At 50.9% G+C, this 13894-nt stretch overlaps 2 protein-coding genes and 1 long non-coding RNA gene across 12 annotated transcripts; 2 read left to right on the top strand and 1 right to left on the bottom strand.

Annotated features, from left to right (window-relative positions):
• Positions 1–48: 48 nt before the first annotated feature.
• CENPT (centromere protein T) lies at positions 49–6270 on the bottom strand. Of its 10 annotated transcripts, none has more exons than XM_082711795.1 (13): positions 6086–6270; positions 4483–4573; positions 4288–4375; positions 4090–4186; positions 3830–3966; positions 3670–3709; positions 3309–3457; positions 2478–2678; positions 1874–2182; positions 1516–1606; positions 548–724; positions 357–461; positions 49–279 (listed from the first exon to the last, which is right to left on the bottom strand). In XM_082711795.1, the coding sequence occupies exons 1-13, from the start codon at positions 6208–6210 to the stop codon at positions 156–158; spliced, it is 1734 nt and encodes a 577-aa protein (XP_082567921.1). In that variant the 5' UTR covers positions 6211–6270; the 3' UTR covers positions 49–155. The 10 variants fall into 10 exon arrangements, with proteins under 10 accessions (XP_082567921.1, XP_082567923.1, XP_082567925.1 ...); XM_082711797.1 differs by having other exon boundaries at positions 3670–3706; XM_082711799.1 differs by having other exon boundaries at positions 2583–2678; positions 6086–6269.
• A 29-nt stretch (positions 6271–6299) lies between these two features.
• Positions 6300–8992, top strand: LOC309853600. Its single transcript, XR_014305825.1, has 2 exons — positions 6300–6439; positions 8683–8992. It is a non-coding gene; the product is annotated as an uncharacterized lncRNA (long non-coding RNA).
• Positions 8993–10481: 1489 nt separating this feature from the next.
• On the top strand, positions 10482–12395 carry THAP11 (THAP domain containing 11). Its single transcript, XM_082711811.1, has one exon. It carries the CDS (start codon positions 10738–10740, stop codon positions 11674–11676), a length of 939 nt encoding a protein of 312 aa, XP_082567937.1. The 5' UTR covers positions 10482–10737; the 3' UTR covers positions 11677–12395.
• Positions 12396–13894: the final 1499 nt, after the last annotated feature.

Below are 13894 nucleotides of genomic sequence, written 5' to 3'. Positions count from 1 at the left end.
TTGATCCTGGCCTGGCTGGCCCCAGGATATATACCAAAACACAGCACATTCTGTTTGTGACACTTTATTGATGCTGGGGAGGTGGGGAGGAGATCTGGAAGAATAGGTGGACCAGTCCCCTAGGCGGGGACTGGACAGGTGTTGAGGCCTGGCCACTACTGCGCAGGGAAGACAGAGTTGCCACTGAATGCACAAGGGATGAGCAGCTGCCGGTACTCCAGGGGCAGATGCCGCTCCACAAGCACATGCAGGGAGACTTGGTCGTTGACCAGGCCCTGCCTGTAGCAGAGGGGGATAGAGATAGAATCAGGGCCAGCACTCCCACACCCAGCACCTCCCTGCTTCTGCCCACTTACCGTCGCATCAACAGTTCCAGGTCCTCTGGCCTCACAGTCTTGCGGCCAGCATGAGCAGAAAATACCTCCAGGTCATCACAAAGATGCTGGAAATACTTGTCCAGGCTGCCAAAAGGGTTGGGGTAAAAGACTCAACAGTCTATTGATGATCTGAGGGGCTCCTCTCCCCACCCTGCGTGTCCAGGACTCACCACTTCTCCACCATCTCAAGAGCCTTCTTCTCCATGGGCATCTTAGCATAGAAGCTAAAGAGTTTCACATAGTGGCTCAATCCAGTCTTGTGGGGATCTTGACGGGCCCTGGGGCCATGGGTTCGGGCCCTGGGGGAATGCCTGGTAGGTAGAGGCTCCAGAGGCTCTGAAGATAAGCTGGGGGCAGGAGTGGATAGTTAGCTAAAATGCTGCCCAAAGTGGCCCCTAATCAAATACAAGTCTTTTCTTTTTTTCTTTAAGATTTATTTATTAGACAGAGAGAGAGATCACAAGTAGGCAGAGAGGCAGGCAGAGAGATGGGGGGGGACAGGCTCCCCGCTGAGCAGAGAGCCCAGTGCAGAGCTTGATCCCAGAGCTCCCGGCATGACCTGAGCCGAGGCAGAAGCTTAACCCACTGAGCCACCCAGGTGTGCCTCAAAAACAAGTCTTACTAGCTCCTGTGAAGACTAGGGCCCATGTGCTCCTTGGCTAACCTGGACAAATAGCTCTAACTATCTGCTGGGGGGCAGTGGGGACCGAGGGCCACACAGAGGCCTGGTCTTTCCCTGTGGCCCTGATCCTCTAATCAGGACCCAGAGTCCCAGTCTAGACTCATTGTATAAGCTAGTACTTGCTCAGGCCCTTGACCCTCAGGCCTTTGCATGGACATTCTTTCCCCTCAGCCTGTTGCTGCCTATCCGATTCTGCTAATCATCCCCCAGGAAGCCTTCTCTGACTATATACTGACTTAGGCACTTCCCCTACCCAGCTTCCTCTAAGAACCTAGAAGCATGCACTAGGACAACACATGTACTCAGTGAGCCCCACCCAGCCCACCTCAGGGTGCTCTCTTGAGTGATCATCTGCATATCAACAGGAAGGGGGATAACTCTTTGGTGCTCAGTGCCAAGCTCAGAAGCCTGCCCCTTCCCAAGAGGTCCATGCAGTACAAGGTCATGGGATCTTACACTGTAGTGCTAGGCGGTGGGGCTGGCTCAAGAAACTGAGGTCGCCTGGCCTGAAGAAACTCAGTGGTGCTGGAGGCCAACTCTGGACTTGCTGTAGAGAAAGTGCAGGATTAGAGGGGGCTCAGGCTTGACTATCTCAACCCACTGTTAAGGCCCACAGGTTCCTTGTCCTGTTCCTCAAGAGCCCCATCTAGCTCTGGTCAGTCAAACAATGGGCCCCTCAGAGTGTCCCTGACCCAACACCACTTGTGCCCAGAAACAAAACCTAAGGGTACAACTCCTCAGATTAGAGACTGAACACAGCTAACCTGAACACAGTCAACCACTTACTCCCCTGTGCCTGCACTGGGCTCTTTACCTGTCCTGCCAGAGATGTCCTCATCTTCTGAAGATCCTTCTGGCTCCTTGGCCTCAAGAGCTTCTGTCATTTCTCCATGTCCCTTAGACTTTTCTGTCCTGACAGAACCTTGTGTTCCTGTTGAGCCCATCACTTCACTCACACTCAAACTTTCCTCCATCCTTTCCTCTGCCTCCTCACCAACTCCATCCTGTAAGGGCTCTACTCCATCTTCTCCAGAGATAGCACTGCTATTGTTTGGGAGGCTCACAGCAAGGACATCAATTTTCTTTGCCTTTCCTGCCAGAAGTTGAGCTGGTTTTCCAGGATCTGAATCAAGGGAAAGAATATAGTTTCGAGAAGCAGTAGCCCAAGGCTATAGCTCTGAGAAGAATAAGGGTAGTGTAATAAACCCAATCTAGCTCACTAAGGAAAAATGTCCAGAAGCAGACCCTGGGTATTTGTTTGGATTATCTTGGTCCAAAACCAACTCTGCTCTGACATGTAAAAGGAATCAATACCCAGGGGACTCTGCAGGGCACACATACAGGCCTGAGGAGGGAAAAGCACCAGTGCCAGTTTTCATCCAAGGCTTATTTCTGGGCCATGTGCCCCACATACTCACTGTGGTTCTGCAGCCTAGACCCACTGCTCTGTGTCCTACGACTGACAGCCCTCTCAGAATTTTCCGCCTCAGTGTGAGAGAGAAAGGGCAGGGAGTGGTACACACTGGGGGAATGGCCAACCAAGGGCTGGGAGAAGGGCTGAGTGTCCTCCAAAACGGTATCCGTTGGCAGGGTGGCAACAGGGGTTCTGAGGCTGTCACCTGGAAATGAAAGGCCAGTTGACACTGTTTTCCAGGCCCATTTGCTGCTAACCAGTCACCAGGGCCTGGGAAGCAGACCCCATGAGTCTGCCCCAGGTGCCCTTCCGAAAAAACTACCTAGACTTATCTCCTTCCACAGCTCTCTTTACTTACCTTCCTGCTTCTTTGTCTGGCATTCCCACCCTCCACAGCTTGTCTCACCAAAACTGCTCACCTATGCCTCTACACTTCTCACTCTACTAAGAACCCTCCTCTTAATCTATCTAGTGAACTTGACTTGTTTCCTGGAATCAGGCTGCCTGGTCAGTCCTGACTGGCCAGCTGCTCCTGAAACCTGACCGTTACCTATGTCCCAAGAAGCTCCAGCCACCACACCACACCTTTCCTACCCTCAGCCCTGTAGCTTCTCGGGAATATGGGATCCTAGAAAATACTGGGCCCAAGACTACTAAAGATGGCCCAAGTCCACTAAAACATGGACCTTGGAGAAAGAAAGCAGAAACTCCTCATAGATCTACTAGCAAGCTTGCACACTGTCCTTGACCTGACAGAGAGAGGAGTAATCCTGGACTCAGCAGCACCTCCTTCGGGAGGGTGTGTGTGTGTGGGAGAGGGAAATCTCAGTCTTACCTGGAGAAGCCAAGGCCAAAGAAGTATCTCGCAGATCCTGCAAAAATGCACCCACATCTACAGCTCGGCGGGTAGGAGGTCTGCGAGCCAAGCCAGGCCTCTGTACTGACTGTGGTTGGAGAGGTGAGGCAAAGGTCAAACTGAGGGAGCTGGTGGGAGGGAGGAGGCACAAAAGAAAGTTAGGTATCTAAGGCCCAATTTTCAAGGGAATTCCCCCATCTGCCCTGGGGATCTCATTTCTTAGAACAGAGCCATGATGCCAGAAAGCTAAAACTTGCAGGGATCAGTATAGTCAGATTCCATCCCAATCAATACCTCCCTCTCCTAACCTTTCCACCAACCCCAGGATAGGCAACAGCACCTGGTGAGGGAGGAGGCACTGGCATTCCCACGAGGCTCTGCTAGAGAATTTAAAAAGAAACCATGGTAAGTTACCAGGCTCATGAGAGCCCTCTCTCAGACCTCATCAGCCTCTCTAGAGGGCAAGAGAGGGTGGCCAAAGATGGTGTTCAGGGTCTTACCTTGGGAGAGAGGCAGTCCCTGGTCCATTTCTTGCTGAAACACTGACAATCTCAGCCTCTGCTTCCTCCTGCCAGGAGCCAGAAGACCTAGAGCCAGGGTTGTGGGGGGCTCAAGCTCAGGAAGTTGCAGCTCCAGGCTACAAGGATGGAACTTATCTCAGACAGGCCAGGAAGCCCAACACTGGCTTCTGGGGCCCTCAAGAGACTCCCTTATCAGAGCTGCCCAACAGCCCAGTGCAAGGGAAGAATTCACTGTGCACCTGCCCCGACTGCTTTCCTGTCTAGAGGACCGGACCACTTGCGGTGTCGGCACTGGCTTCACCACAGATTTTGGCGTCATGATGGAAGATTCTGGGGCTGCAGAGACAGCAAGCAAAGGGCAGAGTTGGCAGGGCAGGCTGCACTGAATGAGGGATACCAAAGGACTGGTGTCTAACCCTGATCAGCAAGTTACTCACCAGTTAGAATTATGTTTTTCAGCAGAGTCCGGGGTGTCTGTTCCTCCAGGTTCCCACTGGTATGAACATGGGCCAATCTGCCAATAGACTGGGTAAAAGCACCAAGGGAGTCAGTCCGTTCCTTTGCCTTGAGATTCCCTCAAGGCCCCTGAAGGCAGCAAGAGCCCTGTAGTGGTCAGTGGGCTGGGCACTTACCCTAGCTCTATGGGAACCTCGCCTCACATTCATCTTTGTTGGGGTGCTCAGCCTCCTGGAGGAAGGTGTTTCAAGTAGAGCTTTCTGGGCACTGTGTAAAGACCAATAGCTCAAGTTAAGTAGGGAGGGGGAACTAGGGGATGCAGAGATATGCTTTTATCAGGGATTTTGGCCTGAAGCCCTTTTCCCTCAAGGCCAGGGACCCAGAAACCACTTGCCCCTCTCACAGACTCTGTTGCAAGCTCTGTGTCAACAATTCTGTGGATGAAGGGAACCTAAGGAATATGGGAAGAAAGAAGGACTATAATGATCCAGCCAGAGGCAGGGGCTGAGGAAAGCTTTACAGAACCGGCTCTGTTAGAAGTAACAAGAGGAGCAGTTAGAAGAGTTAAAATTAATTATTTATTAATTATTTTAATTCCTGGCATTAAAATAACAAGCCAAGAAGGATATTTAAATATTTGGAAACCTTTTAAGTACTTGCCAGGGTTTCACAACAACTTCTACATTGGTCACTCCAGCCCTAGTCTTCATTCCAGTCCCTCTCAGATTCCCAAGGCACAACTCCCACCTTATCACTTATAGGTCTAAAACCTACAGTAAGGGGTGCCTGGGTGGCTCAGTGGGTTAAAGCCTCTGCCTTCGGCTCAGGTCATGATCCCAGGGTCCTGGGATTGAGCCCCGCATCTGGCTCTCTGGCTCCGTGGGGAGCGTGCTTCCCCCTCTCTCTCCACCTGCCTCTCTGCCTATGTCTGTGAAATAAATAATAAAAAAAAAGTCTTAAAAAAAAAAACAAAAACCTACAGTGAATAGCGTCCCAGGGGCCTATAAAAGAACTGCACTGGAGTGCATGGGTGGCTCAGTGGGTTAAGCCTCTACCTTCGCCTCTGGTCATGATCTCAGGTTCCTGGGATGGAGGCCCTCATCGGGCTCTCTTCTCAGCGGGGAGACTGCTTCTCCCCTCCCCGCCCCTGCCTGCCTCTCTGCCTACCTGTGATCTGTCAAATAAATAAAATCTTTAAAAAAACAAAACAAAAACAAAAACAAAACTGCACTGCCCCAGTCTGGCAGATACAAATTTCCACACCCTCTGCACCAAGAGCTCACCATAGCCCTCATCCACTGATACTACCAGGAGGTCAGGCCAAATTCCCTGCTCTCTAGCAAAGCATCTTTCTATTTCCTGCCTCCAGAATTCTGCCCAGGCTGTGCTCTCTACCTCCTTTCCCATCTTCCAGCTGGGAGCTACAGGGAAAGGGAACTGAATGTGCAGGGAACGGTGGGGACCACAAACGAAGCAGTTCAGGGAAGACGCCTGGGAAGGTGTTGCCCAGAGAACAGGACAAAAGGCCAGATTCTGAGCGCCCAGAAGCAAAAATACCCAAAGAAGCGAGCAGAGTTGAGCTCTGTAGTCCTGAGAACTGTCAGCTTGAGTCTCGCGGGTAGGGACAGAAACAGCTGACCTGAACCCGGTAAGCGGTGGACCCAGTTCTCAGAACCCTGGGCCCTGAGGCTCTCCGAGACTCCGTTTCCCTCTCCAAACTGAGGTCTGACCCCCTAATCCCTATGGCTGCTCACACGCTCGGGCAGCTCCCCGCCATACCCAATTCTAGCACTCCGGCGTCGCCGCGGGGTGTGCGTATCCGCAGTATCCAGCACGCGCCGCAAGAGCGTGCGCGTCGTAGGCTCGCTGTCGCGATTGTAGCGCTCCGCCATCGCCTCAGCCATCCGCCTCCCAACCGCTAAGGTAGCCGAAGCCGCCGCCTTCCCGCCGCAGCATTTAAGTCAACTCTCGCGAGGCTGCCGCACGGCCTCACGGGAGTTGCAGTTCTAACCCTACTGCTCAGAGGCGCGAAGAATGTGTTGCGATGGTTGTAACCTGGTTTTGGAGGCACTTTTACTTGGGAGTGCACCTGGACAAACGTGTCAACCCGTCAAAGCCTTGGTTTCTTCATCTGTAAGTTGAGTATGATATGCACTTATAAGGGGATTGTAGTACTTAAGTGAAATATTTATTTTTAAGTGTTTACTTACTTAAGTAATCTCTACACCCAAGATGGAACTGGAACTCACCACTCCAAGATCAAGAGTCCTTTGCATTACAGACTAAGCCAACCAGGAGCCCCTCAGTGATAGGATGTTTAACTCAATGTACGATATATAGTAAGCTCCATCCTCAGTAAGTAGCAGTCATTAGTATTAGAATGTCTTATTCCTAGCTCCCTCTGGAGTTGAGGCGGGATACCTAGCCCAGGAAAAAATTAATTTTACCCTCAATGTGACCTGGTCAGTTCGCAAATTTGCATTTGCATCTCTGCCTTTGAAGAGATCAGTCTGTGGGCCAAAGACTAGTGTGCTACTTGTCAACCAGCAGAAATGTTATGATCTCCAAACATGTGCAATTTGGAGATGAATTTTGGCTCTCAAAAGTTCTGGTAACGCTAAAGACTCTTACCATATTTTCACCAAGACAGCCTCCCCATCTTTTTAAAATTTTCATGGAAACTTAATTAGAACTTGAGTTCTGAGTCTCCCATGGAGTTATCCTTTTGCTCCTAGATCAGGTGCCTACATGTTTTACATAACTGATTACATTTTATATTTGCTACTTGTTAAAAAAAAAAAATACTGGGTGCAGGAAGTGAGAGGGAGGAATGAGAGACTAGCAAGAACCAGACCATGTGGTGTCTCACAGGCTCTGGAAAGGAGTTTGGACATTATTCAAAATGCAATAAGCCATTGGAGGGATTTAAGCAGAGGAATCATATATATGGCATAATATATGGCTTATCACATATATATATATGTCTATCCATATGAACAACAGATTTTGTAGAGAAGACAAGATTGGAAACAGGGAGGGATGTGACAAGGTTCTACCCATTCTCCTGAGGTGACAAGATTGAGGGTGGGTAGGACCTTCAGGATGGGGAGAAAGCTATGCATTTTAGATGTTATAAGTGTAAAAGATTAAGTGTAGATTAGAGGTGATTTTATTTACTGGAAGGTAGAATTTTTTTAAAAGATTTTATTTACTTGAGAGAAAGAAAGCATGAGCTAGGTGAAGGGTGGAGGGAGAAGCAGATTCCACACTGAGCAGACACCCTGATAGGGCACTCAATCCAGGGACTCAGGGTGACCTGAGGCAAAGGCAAATGCTTAACAAACTGAGCCACCCAAGTACCCTGGAGGTAAAATTTTACTGAGCATAATCTTCACTGTGTGTATATGAAGAAATGATATAAATTTGATCTCTCATTAATATTTTATTTTTTTTTAAAGATTTTTATTTATTTATTTGTCAGAGAGAGAGAGAGCGAGAGCGAGCACAGGCAGACAGAGTGGAAGGCAGAGTCAGAGGGAGAAGCAGGCTCCCTGCGGAGCAAGGAGCCTGATGTGGGACTCGATCCCAGGACGCTGGGATCATGACCCGAGCCGAAGGCAGCTGCTTAACCAACTGAGCCACCCAGGCGTCCCTCTCATTAATATTTTTTGAGTAAGGTAGGTTTTGAGACAGGAACAGAACTCTACTGGTAATAGTAGGACGATAAAAATACACAATAACAGATAACAGTGATCTTTTGCTTAATTTTGTCTCTACTGCACACATTTTATAAACATTTTTTTTAAAAGATTTTATTTATTTATTTGAGAGAGAAAAATCACAAGTAGATGGAGAGGCAGTCAGAGAGAGAGAGAGAGGGAAGCAGGCTCCCTGCCGAGCAGAGAGCCCGATGCGGGACTCGATCCCAGGACCCTGAGATCATGACCCGAGCCGAAGGCAGCGGCTTAACCCACTGAGCCACCCAGGCGCCCCTCATTTTATAAACATTTAATCATATAACTAAGTGTGTATTCATGTTTTTATTGTTGTATATTCATCCAAATGAATGCACATCTTTCACCATGGACTGCATTCCTAAGTTTGAAGGGGTTCAAGCTGTGGACCTCAGCTGCATAGACCAAGAGCAGTGGGATGTTTTCTTCTTATGGGTCTGTGAAGCCCTTGCCAATAACCACAGAGCACACTGACTGTAAACAGAAAACGCAATGGTGGTGTTTGGATGTAGGGACCAAATAATTCACTTCCCATTGTCCTGTACTTTTCCAAAACATTTTAAGTTTGGGATTCTTTTATAATAAAGCACTTTAAAAAAAATAACAGTTAACTTGGGGTGTTGTATTTTTTTCTTTCATCAGCTTTTAAGTTGCCGGTCTTTGGCAGCTCTTCCTGCCCACGGGTCCTGTCCCTGTGCTTTAAATAAACCACAATTCTGCACCAAAGATGTATCAAAAATTCTTTCTTGGTCATCGGCTCTGGATCTCACCCACCGAACCTCACCTATATTCTAGAATTTATCAATTCTAGGGTCCTGGGATGGAGCCCCAAGCCAGGCTCTCTGCTCAGCGGGCGGGAAGCCTGCTTCTCCCTCTCCCTCTGCCTGTCTCTCTGCCTACTTGTGATCTCTCTCTGTCAAATAAATAAAATCTTAAAAAATAATAAAATAAATTGCCGGTCTTTTTTGTTTTTATGTCGAATAAGTAGAAATAGTATACACTAGGGCACCTGGGTGGCTCAGTTGGTTGGAGGACTGCCTTCGGCTCAGGTCCTGATCCTGGAGTTCCATGATCGAGTCCCACATCAGGCTCCCAGCTCCATGGGAAGTCTGCTTCTCCCTCTGACCTTCTCCTCGCTCATGTTCTCTCTCACTGTCTCTCTCTCAAATAAATAAATAAAATCTTAAAAAAAAAAAGGCTTCAATTTCATTCCCATGGTCTGTAATCAGGAGGGAAAAAATGAGAAGGGAGAGTCTGGAGAAAGGGTGAAGAAAGGCAAGAAGTGGGAGAAAGGGGGAACTAAGCAAAGGAGGACTAGCTTGTAGGTAAATCCCCAGAACAACTGCCCGGCCTTTCCGCTTCATTTTCCACAGCCTCTCTTGCCCTTTAGAACATTTTCTTCATACAAGTGGTGGGCTGGAGAGGTATCTTATTACAATACAAATTCTGTCCATCCTCTGGTTCTTCAACAGCTCCCAGTCATCTGCAGAATTAAATCCCAGATCTTTTAATTTAGCCCAGTTTGGTATCTTTCAGCGCTTCAGCTACCCTGCCAGTCCTCTTCCAGGCTTTTTCTGGGGGCCTAACCTAGTTATTTCCTCAGGACCAGCTACTCCCCCCTCACTCAAGCTTTTCACCATTTTTTCTTCCTTGGCTTCTGCTTCCCATTTTCTTCTCTGTCCTATTCATCAGTTTGTAGCACTTATTTCTGTGATCAGACATCCATTCGGGTGCATTCACATCTATTAACCACAAGTCGGACCCTCATCCTATGTAGTCAGGCCTGATCGGCTGCGCTCCTTCCTCCAGCAAGGTTCCCAACTCAGTGCACTGTACCCTCCACACAGTAGGCACATTCTGGTGACTGTGTTTAGGCGAGTATGTGAGTCAATTCAAGCAGCAGCTGAATTAGACGAGTCCTCAACGCAGAGAAAGGGGCTCCTGAGGTCTTTCTGGGTACTGAAGCTCAGGTTCCCCCACCCAATCCCTGTGGGAATGCCATCAATTCACACCCCCCAGGATTGGGGGAAGCGCTTCCGGCGGACACACAACCTCACCCAAATCCCAGTCCCCGTAACCCATCCTCTCCCTTAGGCGGCGCTCCAGGCCGCAGTCGCCGAGCTCAGCGCACGGCATTACGGGAGTTGTAGTTTCCGTAAGCAAACGCCCAAGGCGCTTGCGCACTACAGAGGCGCGCACCGCACGACCTCCCTCCCCCGCATCAAGATTCTGGGTCCTTGTGAAGGGCGGTCCAGGCGACAGCGTTCCAACTGAATACGCCTCTATAGTCGGCCGGGGATAAGCCGGGTGGTAAGAATCTGTTCTGCGTGGGCCGTCACGGTGCCCTGGAAAGCGGCCGGAATAATCACGCCCCCGCTCCGGAAGTGAGCATCTTCTGGCGCGGTGCATTGTGGGGGGCGTAGTCCTCCTTCCCAGGCGGTCCTTCGCGGCGTCCCCGGGGCCGACTCCGGAGCGCAGGCGGGCGGCCGGGCGGGCGGCGCAGCGCGGGCCGGCGGGAAGCGTATTCTGGGCACGGGGCGCCGGGCCAGGCCGGCCGCGCCGGGCGGCAGTAGTGGGAGGCCGCCTAGGCCCCGCGCGGCGCCGCCCGTCGAGGGGCGGGCGGCGGCAGACCGACCGGGCCGTCGAAGGGCTCAGGAGGCCGGTGGGCCGGGCCGAGCCGGGCCGCGCGGCGCAGCCATGCCAGGCTTTACGTGCTGCGTGCCGGGCTGCTACAACAACTCGCACCGGGACAAGGCGCTGCACTTCTACACGTTTCCCAAGGACGCTGAACTGCGGCGTCTGTGGCTCAAGAATGTGTCCCGCGCTGGCGTCAGTGGGTGCTTCTCCACCTTCCAGCCCACCACGGGCCACCGACTCTGCAGCGTCCACTTCCAGGGCGGCCGCAAGACCTACACTGTGCGGGTCCCCACCATCTTCCCGCTGCGCGGCGTCAATGAGCGCAAAGTAGCGCGCAGACCCGCGGGGGCTGCAGCCGCCCGCCGCAGGCAGCAACAGCAGCAACAACAGCAGCAGCAGCAGCAACAGCAGCAGCAACAACAACAACAGCAGCAGCAGCAGCAGCAGCAGGCGTCGCCCTCAGCCTCCACAGCCCAGGCCTCCCAGCTGCAGCCGAACCTGGTGTCTGCCTCTGCTGCTGTGCTCCTCACCCTTCAGGCCGCTGTAGACAGCAGCCAGGCTCCGGGGTCCGTTCCCCCAGCGCCCACCACTCCCACCGGCGAAGACGTAAAACCCATCGACCTGACCGTGCAAGTGGAGTTCGCCGCTGCAGAGGGCGCAGCTGCCGCAGCCGCCGCGTCGGAGCTAGAGGCAGCTACTGCAGGGCTGGAGGCCGCAGAGTGCCCTATGGGCCCCCAGCTGGTGGTGGTGGGGGAAGAGGGTTTCCCTGATACTGGCTCCGACCACTCGTACTCCTTGTCGTCAGGCACCACGGAGGAGGAGCTCCTGCGCAAGCTTAATGAGCAGCGGGACATCCTGGCGCTGATGGAGGTGAAGATGAAAGAGATGAAAGGCAGCATCCGCCACCTGCGTCTCACCGAGGCCAAGCTACGAGAAGAACTCCGTGAGAAGGATCGGCTGCTTGCCATGGCTGTCATCCGAAAGAAGCACGGAATGTGAATGGGTCCGTCCCCCTTTGGCTTGCTGGGCTCCTGGACCCCTCTCAGCCTACAGGGACCTTAGGCCGCTGCTGTTGAACTCCCCTATACTCCTGGGGCACTGGTTGACAGTACTGAAGCTTAGGGCAGCTGGACTCTCTTGCTGGTGACCTGACACCCTCTCTTGTTTTCTCCTGAAGCAAGGTCCTGAAGTCTGGGATCTCAGACTCTGCACAGGTGACACCAGCAATTATGACTTTGTCCCCCACTCCCCACCTCACCTCCAGTTTATGTTGCAGGATGTGCTTAAGCAGAGGCTTCAGAACCACTGACCTTGAAAATGACCCACTCAGGATGCAGGTCGGATGCCCAAGACTATGGGTTTGGGAAGACAACTGCTTGAGGTTGGCCAGCATTGAGACAACTCTTCCGGGTGTAGTGATAAGAGATCCAAGTAACATCAGTTCTCCTTTTAGTGCTTTTCCTTCCCAGGTGCAGCCTGTGATTCCGATGGGGACTGGCAGATCTGTGCCTCTGCCTATAAGGACCTCCCTCCCTCCCCAGGAGGCCATCTACAAGGGGATCTAGGTGACCTGCTGATGATCCAGCTTGCCAGGGACTTAGGTTTATCCTGTTATGTTTGCTACTGGTTACAAATTCTATTTTCTGTACAATTAGTCAGACTAAAGTTTTCACTGTGTTTGTTTGGCAAAACGAATTAAACAGAAAGTAAGGTTTTAATTTGAGTTTCGCCATTTTATTTTTATAAAGGCTCATTTCAGTATTTTTGAAAGGTTGGGAAATAGACCCTCTAAACAAGCCTCTACCTTAGGTCTCAAGGACCACACTGATCCTAAGACTAGCAATGCTTCAATGACCATGTTTGTCCATAAAGGGACCCTGAGCACATGGACCCTGGCTCATAAGGTTTCACAGAGTTCCTGGCCCAGCTTACTCGGAAAGTGCACCGAACGGTCCCAGTTTGCTGTGGGTTAGGAGAAGGAGCAACTGAGAACTAAACCAAATTGTGACTGCTCACTTCTCTTGACGGTTTTGAATTCCTCATGAATTTTCAGCTGCGGTTGAATTTCACGCGCCATTTTATCCCTGGTACAGTGGCACACATGGGCTTGCAGCTACTTAGTGAGGATCATGGCTGAAAGTAGCCATGCTTCCTGCACACATAAGAACTCTTGTATAGATACCTTGGCCTTGGTATGTTTTCGTTGTGGAAAAGTTGGGATTTGTGATCCCTTGATTCATTTCTTGTCTGTTTCTATGCTTTTTTTAAGATAAGGTAGGGGTGAGGTGACATTTTTTATCTCTAGGTCCAAATAATTTAGCTCAAAGTCAATGGGGGAAAGGCAAGCTTGTAAGTCTAGCCCTATTTACTATAGGTGTTCGGGCACAAATGGACACTTACTGGGCTCCATAAAACATGACTCCCTTCTCTCTTACTTTAGAAAAAGCCACTTCCCAGGGGGCTTTCTCTGTATCTGTGAACGGAAATAACAAATGTTTCTTTAGTCTCTGCTCTCCTCTTGGCCCCTTGGCACTGACTTGAGAAGTCTCTGGTGGGGAAGTGGGGTGGAGTATAGGTTGTACAGGTGCCTGATTGGGGAAGGAATTGGATCTCTGCCTTCCTAGCATTAGTTCTGGCTTATAGTAATGTGGTGGAAGCACAGCATTGCCCTTCCAGGCCAGCTGGGACTGAAGCCCTTTGTGAGCAGCCATTGAACCACTCTCCCACGTCCCCACTCTCCACTAGGAGTGAGGGCTTTCCCAGGCTCAGTCTATGCTGTTAAGCATATCCTAGCTCCTGTTTGTTGAAGGCACACTATTTCGGCTTTGTCTCACTTGCACCTCTCAGCAGCACTCCTAGGACAGGTGAAGGCCAGGCTCTGGCCAAGACTCTTGGTGTCTGGAGGTTATTTGCATACAGTCTATCCAGAGTTTTCACTTCTAGGGTGTGGGGGAATGACAGAACAAGGGAGGTCCCAGATGGACCACCAGAGTTCTCACTGGCTAAGTAATAAGTATCGAATTAGGCTAAGTAGTGCAGACCTGGTCTTACCAACCATCCCCAGGAAGTGAATGTTGTGTGTGTATATTGGTGAAGGTGCAAAACTTATGGAAGAACAGGAATACTGAGATCTCTGGCCAGAAGGGAAAGCATGGAGCTGCCAGCATATTTCCCTTACCTGTGGCCCACCTGGGTTAGCTACAGAGCATTTCCCCAA

The sequence above is a fragment of the Mustela nivalis genome (assembly GCF_964662115.1).
Source record: "Mustela nivalis genome assembly, chromosome: 18".
Taxonomy (NCBI): domain Eukaryota; kingdom Metazoa; phylum Chordata; class Mammalia; order Carnivora; family Mustelidae; genus Mustela; species Mustela nivalis.
This window is presented reverse-complemented; position numbering and strand designations above follow the sequence as displayed.

What these genes read in the sequence shown, in the direction of transcription:
- CENPT (XM_082711795.1), bottom strand. Translation starts at nt 6,210, where the DNA reads ATGGCTGAGGCGATGGCGGAGCGCTACAATCGCGACAGCGAGCCTACG. An exon ending in GAAAAACATAATTCTAACTG is followed by an intron (nt 4,187 to 4,287) that starts GTGAGTAACTTG and finishes CTGTCTCTGCAG; the next exon opens with CCCCAGAATCTTCCATCATG. An exon ending in TTTGGCCTTGGCTTCTCCAG is followed by an intron (nt 2,679 to 3,308) that starts GTAAGACTGAGA and finishes TTTCATTTCCAG; the next exon opens with GTGACAGCCTCAGAACCCCT.
- THAP11 (XM_082711811.1), top strand. Translation starts at nt 10,738, where the DNA reads ATGCCAGGCTTTACGTGCTGCGTGCCGGGCTGCTACAACAACTCGCAC.